At 35.2% G+C, this 10,646-nt stretch overlaps 1 protein-coding gene across 2 annotated transcripts in view; it reads right to left on the bottom strand.

Annotated features, from left to right (window-relative positions):
* Positions 1-5,741: 5,741 nt before the first annotated feature.
* Positions 5,742-10,646, bottom strand: part of GABRG2 (gamma-aminobutyric acid type A receptor subunit gamma2) — a 60,996-nt gene continuing 56,091 nt past the window's right edge. Inside the window, exons 8-10 of one of the 2 annotated variants that reach the window (XM_069869049.1) lie at positions 9,579-9,784; positions 7,719-7,742; positions 5,742-6,268 (exon numbers count right to left, since the gene is read on the bottom strand). In XM_069869049.1, the coding sequence (XP_069725150.1) occupies positions 5,993-6,268; positions 7,719-7,742; positions 9,579-9,784 (506 nt within the window). In that variant the 3' untranslated portion in view covers positions 5,742-5,992. The remainder of the gene's footprint in view (positions 6,269-7,718; positions 7,743-9,578; positions 9,785-10,646) is intronic. The other variant, XM_069869050.1, reaches the window with a different exon arrangement.

The following is a 10,646-nucleotide window of genomic DNA, read 5'->3' as shown; positions in this document are numbered from 1 at the left end:
GGATGGTGATTTACGGGACAGAGGTATGATAGATGCAAGAAAGATCCAGAGCTGCTAGATCAGCAGGAGAGCTACCAAATTCAAATGAATGTTCAGTGAGGGCAAAGGAATTAGAAAGAGTAAAAGGAAAATGCCTTTTTCTACAAGAAATCTCACTGTGGCAGCAGATTAAAGAGCATTGATATAAGCAGAGCAAGAATGGGAAGCAGAAAAACTTGTGAAATCTGAATAGATATGTGAAATTATAGAATTACTGACATTGTCACTCTAGTCTTTCACTTCCAGTCTTGAGAGAAATACTGAAATAAATTCTGAGAATTTATGAATGTACATATGCTTCATCAATACAAATGTATAGAATTTATTTTTTTGTTAACAGTAAAGACATGGCAAACATACATGGTTTTGTTTTTTTTTTTACCTTCTTTAGTATAGCAAAATATCCAGCTATGCTAAATCCTCTCTAGCAGGTCTGTCTCACTTTCCAACAATGTATAGCCCATTGTATTATTTTTGTAGGCATCTTGTAAAAATATTAGCAAGATAGATGTCTCTATGTGTTTGTGTCTCCTTTTGGGGATGAAATGAGACGTCTTGGTTTGGAGTTTTTTTTAGGGGAGAGTTTTTTGCTTTGGTTTGTTTTGTTGTTTTTTCTTCCTGTGGGTGCAATAAGGTTTGGCTTCTCACAGCAAAATGACTGCAGCTATAGTTAGGCTGATAGCGTATACATGAAAATTCTACAAAGACTGATGGTTGATTAAACCTCATCAGATACAGGTTTCAGTATGCCAGTATCAAAAAGCATGTTTCTGTTTGGCAAATCAATATTTCTAATGTTTTTCATACTGATTGAATTAAAGTTTTATTAATCGTCTCTCGTTTCTTATTTTCCCGTGTCTCATTTTGACAATCAATATGGGTTTTATGTGAGTCCAACTGAGAAAATCTTATCCATTCTCATAATACCATGCTTTATGTTTTTTCCTAGAAGAAAGGAAAAAAAAAATGTATTTTTTCTGAACTAATTCAACATTTCAGAGTGAATTATTCAAATGGATTTGCTGAATTGTAAGCAAAGCTTTCAGTTCATGCCTGCTATTCAAGACCTTTCAAAGGTCATGAACTTTCTTTTACATATTCAGCAATCTGTTTTTCATCGTAAATCTTGGCTGTCCGAAGAAAAACACAGTTATGTGTAAGTAGGAAGTCTAAATTTTTTATCTATAGCATTCTCCTAAAGAAGGGGGAATCGTTCATTTGCTTTCAAGTTATATAAATAGAATGATAGATCTCTCATGGGTATAATAAATTGATTTGCCCGTGAAGTTTTTTATAAGATTTAATTAAATTCTCTCTGCAAAGCAACAGGAATTTTGTTTGAAAGACAATACTTACGTTTTGAAATGTCAAGTTTTCCCATGGGATTTAATTAAGGTTTGTTTAGCTATCTCCTTTATAATTTTACTTTTCTTCTTGTGTTCATACTTACTATTGGATTCTGCATTGGATTCTTTAGCTTAAAACAACAGGCTTTATTCTTCCAGTGGCAGAAGCCCATGAACAGCTTTATTTTTCACTAAGTCCTTACCTAGAACCTAGGTATTAATTTCCAAATAACTTTCTGTCAGAGCATCACCAAAATCTGGTTCTTCATCCATGCAGGTGAAGTCTGAATGCCGAATGTGCTCTATTCAGTTCAGAGAACAGCAACCTTTATTATTCTGGCCTTGGCAATTGTTTTCAATGTATCATACTGACTCTGAAATCCTTTTCTTAGCTTGTTGCTTTGGGCTGCCTCTTTAGGCCATTAATATACATAATTCTTACAAAATTGAGCAATTTTTTTTGTTTGGCTCACTAATTAGATGCAGGCTGGACAGAGCTGATCGGCTCAATACTGTCTTCAACTTCTGTGTTATAGTCGTGCCTTAGTTTCATTCCTCAGTTACCAGTTTCTTCCACTAAAACTTTCCTCCTTAGCCCTGCATTTCCTCTGTAGAATGAGAAACACTTCAGCAAATCTGAAAAAAACCCCTTGCTTATCCACTTTCACATCCCAATTTACAGCTCATCTCTATCTGTTTGCACAAAACCAAGATTTTGCGGTGCAGCAGATAAGATAAAATTATATTTTCCCAATTCTTTTATTGTTTCTGTGTAAAATAATACTATCTACTAAAATTTGTGCAGTTAAAGCTTTACTGTTCTATTTCTCATTTTGCTAATTTGCTTGTGTATTTTGTAACTATACTTGTTTCTTTTTCTACTCATGTTCTTTTGACTGAAGGGCTTTGAGGGCACATGGGAAAGGAGGTCCAAATATTATCCCTTCAATATAGGACAATATTTGCTGCAATAGCTGTCTCTTTGAAACTGATACTTGTAGTATATTTGACCAGTCCATTCATATTAGGCTGATTCACATGACTATAGAGAAAGGAGGTAGAAATGGGCACATGAAAAAAGACCATTTGCTTCTCCCTCCTCCCCGTATTCATGTGTGTGTTGATAATCTGTGCTGGCAACTGCATTTTTTGTGAGCTTTAGCATTTTGTTGTGTACAGAGGCTAAAATTATTCAATACTGGCTGGTTAAAATGTAGTCTTTTATAGTTGCCCAATACTGAAAATAGCGGAACTACTGTTGAGTTACATTATGTCTCTGAATACTTTGTTTTTTGTTTACAAATGGCTGTTTGTAAATGTTGTAAATCTATAAAGATTTATGAATGCTTTGAGAGTGTTCTTTTTAGAGATATATATACAATATAATCCTTGGGACAACAGTACCTTGTCTCAGTCAGGACATCTACATCCTCCTGGATTATAAATAGCAAGTAAATAATTGTGGCACTAATATATACTTGACAAAACCCTTAATGACCAACTGAACAGTCTCAAATATATCACAGAGCACTAATAGCTATCTGCAATGTGATGAATTTGAAAAAATTTAAGCAAATCTGTTACATCAGAAGTGTGTTTCTTCCATAGAATGCAATGGGGAGAGTTAGTATGTATAATGTCTATATTACTATTTTATAGAATACGTATGCTTGGATGCCTATATAGATAGGTTTCTGAGCAGTTTTCTTCTGAATAACAACCCTCATTGTCCCTAAATGCTGTTTCACTTGCTATTTTGTTTGGTGGCTGTCTGGCTTTACAATACAAAGGTCATCTTTTGATTCTGTGCTGAGGAGCTAATATAATCTCTATTCAGAGACTATATTTCCTGTTTAGTTAGCACTAGATTGTGCTTTGGTGACATTTTCTCACTGGGAGTTACATGTTTCTCCATTAAATGTCCTTCTAAATCTCATCCATTTTCCCCAGGAGGAAATGACAAATAGCCTACAGAAGGGTAGCAGGAGCCAAGGTGTTGGGTGATGACTGATTAAGGGCTTATTTCCTTTATCTGTGCAGCGATAGATGGTCAGAAAAGTTCACTCATCTCCTTAATTGCAGGTGTGGCAAGCTTTTCAATTTTGCAGTGCTTGTGTTATTGATATGGGAGTATATCAATCTTTAACTAAACTCCTCCCTTTCTGGAAGAAGGCAGCCAACTTGCACAAATGAGGGACCTGGTGATTTATTCCTCCTTATTGAATCTGATTCTTCAGTGTCACAGGCTTTCTGTAGGCACAGTGTAATCTGATGGCTGAAAATAGTACAGGCTGTGAATTACTTAGTGTCACTAAATCCTTAATTTCAAAGACTTTGACCAAAAAAAAGTCTAAATACATTAGCCGGAATGCAGTTGAAGTAAGGGAATTAAAGGGCTGATTTGAGCTGAGATTCATCATGATCTGTATAAGGCCTATTTGGTAGTGGGGAGAAGATCAAGGTAAAAACCTTTAATGTGTATCATCACCTACTGGTAGTAATAGAGAGCTGTTAAACTAGTGATGGCAGAGGGAAAAAGAAACCAGTGATTTGTCTGCACCAGCTGAAATGCATTTCTGTGTGAAAGATGATTGACACTCGTTCAGGGAATGGAGACATTCTGTCCTCTAAGTAGATAAAGAAAGGTTATCTCTCTTCATTAGGATACTTCCAATTCAGCAAATTTTTTTTCTTTTAAGAATAAGATTATCTTCAAAGTGGTTTTAAAGATTTAGTCGCCATCCTTGAACATTGTGGGTGAGGTATCTGACTGAAAAATGAGACAATGCAGAGCATTATGAGGAGTATAATCACTTATATTTAGGCAGCTGATGAATCAAACTGGCCAAGCAGTCTAGTCCTTCAAGCATGCTTTTAACAAACTAATCGCAAAAAATCTGAAATTGAGTGCAGCAGTTTTATTGAAAAAGTCCACAGGTGTGTGCAATTCCTTTATTAAAATGTTTTCCAGTACATTGGACAAGGAGCAATTGATGATCAAGAGTTGTTCCTTTTTTATACATTTTTATTTCCAAAACTATACAAACATTGGAAAACTTTCTTTTTCCTCCATTTTAGCTATTAATAATTCTGTAATGATAAGCTATATATATATCTCCATTTTCAGTCTGCAAGCCCATTTTCCTGGAGGTGACATTCTATATCTTTGACAATTAAAAAAAAGTCAGTCATATTTACATGTGCTTAAGGTTGCATAATTGAGCATCACACAGGTTCTGAAAACCAGTGAATAAATGGGTTTCAAGATTCACCCAGATGGGCTGACGGTTTTACATACACATAAACTGCATACATGTGATTTAGTAGCCAAGATACCCCTTTTTTCCTTTTATTTTCAAGGCTATCCATAAACTGCGTGCTAGCCATGGTAAAGATTTGTTTTACTAAAGGTATTCATTGAGTGAAAAGCAGCGCTGACAACAACTATTGCTAATTGAGGACATGAATGGGCAGAGAGTCACAAGAGTATATGTAACACAAATCTAATGTCTCAAAATGAAGTTGAAGTTGTCATGTAAAAATAATGTCTAGAATAAAAACTATTTTCTGGACCAGATTAAAGGATAGAAAATACCACACACACGCTTGTGTAAGGAAAAAAGTAGAGCTCAACGTGGGAAAAAACAATAGAAGCACATGGAGTAAGTTTGGAAGCTGATCTTGCAATGTATAATTACTGGAAATACGCTTGAAATATAGCAACATTATCAATGGAAAATGAAGGCTACAACTGCAGCAGACACATAGAGTATACTTTATGAGCTATTATATTGGCCATACAGATTTGTCTACATGTAATTTATTTGAATCCTTAAGGCTTTTCTAATGTCTTACGTGAAAGTGCTGTCTGCTTGGATCTTCCATGCATGAGGGAAAGGGGTAATTTTTCAAGGAAAAAAAAAATTGTCAACATTTCAATTACGATAGCACATCCAGAGACACAAAATAAAAGACAAAACTTTATGATAATTTTGTTTCATTTATTTTGGCCCCCAAAAGATGCATGCACTACATTTTATGTACTACAAGGTATTGAAATATTTACAGCATTGTACATGTGCTCTTAAAGGGATGGCATAGGGAAAGGTCTATTTTTATCTTGGTGGGAGTGGAAGTTATTTTCTTAGCTTAATAACACCTGTTCAAAGTGAGAGATGACTCTTCCAAAAAGAAAAGCTCACAGAGAATTAAGCTATAGCATAATTATAGCCAGTGTTAACAAACTGTACAGCTCTTTACCTGGGAATTCTCCTCTCTCACTCCTGTTTGAAATAGCACTACCAACTACCAAAGGATAGTGCCGTGCTCCCCTTGCCCTGTCTGCTCTGTTCCTCCCTATTCCAGCAGATATAGCTGTATATTACCTGTTTAAATGATTCTTATTTCAAATAATTTTGGCATGTTGAATGGGCATTTCATTCACAATAACCTTTTGGACAAAAGATGTGATTGATATTTACCAGATTATGGCACTAAAGAATTCAGACCACTAAAAAGCGCATCGTAAATACTTCAAGTGAACTTAGGAAACCATCTCTCCAAGAAATTCAGTGAGTAAGGCTCATATCACTGATTGCCTTTTGCTTTTAAAGGTAAAGATATGATACCCAATACACCAGGTTAAACAAACAGAAGGCAGTTGGGAAGAAGATGCGGGCGTAGGAGTCCATTTTGGCAATGCGGATGTGTATTCTTCCATGCCTCCATGCTCCCGTTCGACAATCCTCAAAGCAGCAAAAAAAACTGGCACAGTCCTTGCCATCAAGACACTCGTACCCATATTCTTCATCCCTTTCTTGGAGGTGTGTAGCATTGTTCATTTGAATAGTAGCTGATCGAGGCCGGATGTCAATTGTAGGTGCCTAAGGTGGAGTGATAAAAAATAAAAAAATATGGCAGGAGGGAGAGAATCTGTTATTAACACCAGACCAGTAGGGGGATAGAGACTAATGGTCAACATGTGAATGATGGTTCTGTGTGAGGTACATGGGAAACTGCTGAGGAATTCTAATGGTGACATAACCTAAATATAACTTGTTAAAATCAGTTGCATCGTACACTTGAACTTTACAGGAAAGCAGCACAAATCAATATCAGTTTAACAGCTGTGGACAATTAGCTTTAAAGCCAAACTAAGTGAACATTAGTGGTTAAAGAATACAGTCAGGAATTGAATTTATGGTATTTTGAATTTCCTTTTTGGTTTATATTTTACACTGCCACTTGATACCTGAAGGCAACTTGTGTATTGCACATGGAAGGAACTGAAACAATCAATTGGAAATGCAGGATTTGAATATATGGCTGGTTCATTTTGAGACAGGAGCACACAGGAAAAAAGGCAAGAACTGGGTCTTTTGAATAAGCTTAGGAGAATCTCTGTAAGACTCTCCAACAGTTTGTGTATGTGGAGTTCATTCTCTATGAACATTCACTGGCTAGAAGGTTCAACTTTTTCCAGATTTTATATAGCAGCTGTGTGTATATATACGCATACATATTTGGAATTGGTTGAGCAAATTAAGCATTTAAGACACATTTGAGCACTTGGTGAACACTAGGATAACAGGCATTGAAATTTCCTGCTGATTGTTATTAGGGTAAAATAATAATTCCACTCCAAAAGTGGACTTGAGTTTTATGTGGTTTCTTTTTTCCCCTGTTTTATTTTGACAAAATCTCTGCATTTCTTAATGAAGATAAGGTTTAGATGTGGAATATGGCTAGATATATCTGCTAATTTGCTAAGAGTGTGTTGATCCAGTGACAGCTTTAAATAAAAATAATTTGTGCGCCTTAAACCCTTTCAAAACTCTGACATTTTGCATAACGAGCAGGATTTAAGTAATTGATGATGACATTGAATTTTGTTCAGGTCAACATTAGAATAGATTTGGTTTTACAGTTTGGAGATAATCACAAAGGTTGAAAAAGTGGGGTCAGAGCTGAGTTCTAAAAGGGTGTGCTGTGGGTTTCTGGTGTAGCTGGTGGTATTGGATCCCATGGCAAATTAAGAAAGAAGCAGAAATGCTTTAACATTAAACTCCCTTAATTCATGTGATCCAATAATGCTGGTCACTCTTGAACTTGGGTAAGTTCAGAACCATAAAGAATCGGTATTTGGGCTGCTGAATCAACTCTACAAATTGTTTAGAAATATATAACCATTCTACTTAATTAGGAAGTTACCTTGAGTAGAATGCTTAGATGTCTCATTAAAAAAAACCCAACAAAACACCACTCTCATATAAGCTCTAATAGTTAAATTCAGCAGTCGCATGCAGTGAATTTCCATTCCAAAAGACATTATACCTTGAAGGAAAACATCCGAAGAAGCTTTCATTTTGTAGACAGAAAAGAATCAGAGGTTTTTTGTTTTAAATTAAAGAAGGAAAGGAAAGAAAGAAAGAAAGAGACAAAAATAATGTAAATTAAAAATACGTTTCTAAAACATAGTAATACAAAAAGAACTAAATTTGTAGAAAGGTTGGGATAATAACAATTTAAACAAGTATCTCTAATATAAACCCCCCACGTTCTTGACTTGTGACTGTCTTGAAACTAAATTTTGGCCAAAGACATATCAAACTCCATTTAGATCTTTTCATATTCCCAGGGGATTCCAACATTTTATGTTGAACTGTTCTGAAACAGGAGACTATTCACAGTTTATAAAAACATTTTTTAGAAGAAAATCTTTTTACCTGCAGACTGGTTCCTGAACGCTCTACCTCTAGGTATTTTAGACTCTGGGATCAGGATCCAGGCAATCATTTACAGTTCTGTTTGTCCCGAAATGATAAGTAATGTAAAGAACAAGTCATCTGCCATTACAGAGACAACTCTAAATGAGACAATTCAATTTGAAGTAGTTAATCTCTGCTCCTTTAACCAACTGTGAAAGACATAAATGCACACAGACAGCCTTTTATTACTGCCAAGGAAGGCCAGGATGCATAGACCTCTGTAAGTGCCTCTTTATTTTGATAAAGAGCAGTCTATGATCAAATCCAACTTTATCACACCTAAATTTAGGTAAGAATTCTTCCTCTATATGCTTATAGATGTTTTACTGTCTTTTTGCCCACTACTCAATTCATGTTTGAGTTTTGGAGGTTTTTTTGACTCTACTTATCACCAGTTTTAAAGTTGAAATTATAGTAGCAGTTTGTAATAAAAAGCTCTTTAATTGTCGTTTCCTATATTATTTTTGTGCTACATGTTGTAACTAAAAGACCGTATCTTCAAAAGTCTTTGAAGACTTTAGCAGAGCAAATCCAAGGAAGTTCATTTCTTTCTAGATATTTGAAATGGATTTGAAAATACTCTGTATTAATGTAAAATGCTTGTTCTTCACATTTTTCACAGGCATATTTGGGGTTTTTTTTTCGTAGACTGTTAGGCTACTTCTTCCTCTAGGATTTCATACTAATTTTTTTCACAGACAACAGACTTTTTAGCTCAGTTGTAAAAGGCAAAGAGAAATGTGTCCTGGACAGAATAGCAGCAAACTTTATCCCTATCTGCCCAAACCTCTGCTGGGGGTATTTCCAGGATTTTTTTACTGTGGCTGTTTTATTTATATATTTATATAAATTGTAACATGCATTCATAAGTAAAATTGTAAACTGGTAGTCTAATCACTTTCTGAGGGAGAGAAGTAGATAAAAGAGGTAAGAAATACAAGAAAAAGAAGATAAGGAAACAATGAAAAGGAAACAGGTTAAGGGGAAATTAGAAAAAAGCAAACTCCACAGTTTGAACTTAACAGTTTAACTATGGTCCTGATAATAAGAAAAAGAGTCTGGTCAATAATACAGGCATAATTTAATGGCAGAGAATATGGCTAAAGCTGAGACAGTTCTTCCATAAAGGTCACAGAAAGAGCACTGTCTAGAACATAAATAATGGTTTTAGTGATAGTTGTGATTTGCAGAAGACGTTAGTTAAAGGGGTCCTTATTCTAAGAAATTAGTTTCTCTGGCATTCAGACAAAAACAATGTATGAACTTTTCATTCTCAAGGTGAGTGCTTGCATTCCTATTAATACAAAGCAAAAGAATATATGTAATAGCAAATTCTGAAAAGACAGTACAAGCATAAAGAAGGATTTAAATGCTCTGTCAGAAAACCTAATTGAATTTTAGACCTTGCTGGTTAAAAGATACATACTGGATTTTTCTTCTTTTTGTCTTTATCCTTGCTTGGCTTTCTGTTGCTTACAAAGTAGTGCAAAGTTCCATATTCCACCAGTGCAGAGAAAACAAAAATAAAGCAGACTGACACAAAGAGATCCATTGCTGTCACATAGGAGACTTTGGGTAGAGATTTACGAGCAATTGTGCTTAGGGTAGTCATAGTCAGGACAGTTGTGATACCTGGTAGATAGAAAACAGCAGAAGTATTACTTCAAGTAGCAAACTGATTTTGCCAGTTATCTCTCTTTGACTGGTTTTGAAGTATTCCTGGAGTTCAAATACATAGAAGAGATATTAAGCAGCACGTCCCAGCAGTGAAATTCAATGAGAGCTTCAAAGATTAACACAGGCAATGAAACATTTTTCCATGGTCACTTCAAGTGCTGCTCTGCACAATGCTTTAGTTAGATCAAAATGCTTTAGATTCTGATCCAAAAAATTTAATTTAGTAGTTTTGTTTTGTAGGTTCCTTCTATGCTTTTATTTACTTTTAATTGTGAAGTTTATTTTTAGGGTTTCTGTACTCAAACCCTTAAACAGAGCTAGAGAAAAGAAAACTTGTGTCAGAGTGAGAAAATAATGGTGGAGAAAAAAAAAAATCACTATTCTACCTTCTTCAAAGTAACCTTAAGACCAGCCTCAAGCTTTTTGTGCCATTGGGATAACTTTTTGTTTATTTTCAGGTTTTGGGTAGGGATGCCTGTGTGAGAAAGACACACACTTGCAGCCATTATGAGGTAGAAATTAATGAAAGTTCTAAAGAAACAGTGTAATCCAGCAGGAACTTCCAGACAAAATGTGCGTAGATTTGTATGTCTGCTGCATAGAGAAATAAAACAGTTTCCTTTCTCTTGCCTAAATGCATCCTAGTTGTATGCAGAACATGCTATCCCCATGTAAATTATCTGCTACTCTTTTGTTTTGCACATAAAGCTGGAAGGGAGAATCTCTCATGGATTCTCATAATTCGAACACTGTGAGGTCAGATTTCTCTCTGTTAGAGCTGTCTTCTAGTCTTCATAAGTGACTACAGTCTATAACT

The sequence above is a fragment of the Phaenicophaeus curvirostris genome, chromosome 15 (assembly GCF_032191515.1).
Source record: "Phaenicophaeus curvirostris isolate KB17595 chromosome 15, BPBGC_Pcur_1.0, whole genome shotgun sequence".
In the NCBI taxonomy this organism is placed as follows: domain Eukaryota; kingdom Metazoa; phylum Chordata; class Aves; order Cuculiformes; family Cuculidae; genus Phaenicophaeus; species Phaenicophaeus curvirostris.
The sequence above is the reverse complement of the archived record's forward strand: the minus strand, read 5'-3'. Positions and strand labels throughout refer to the sequence as shown.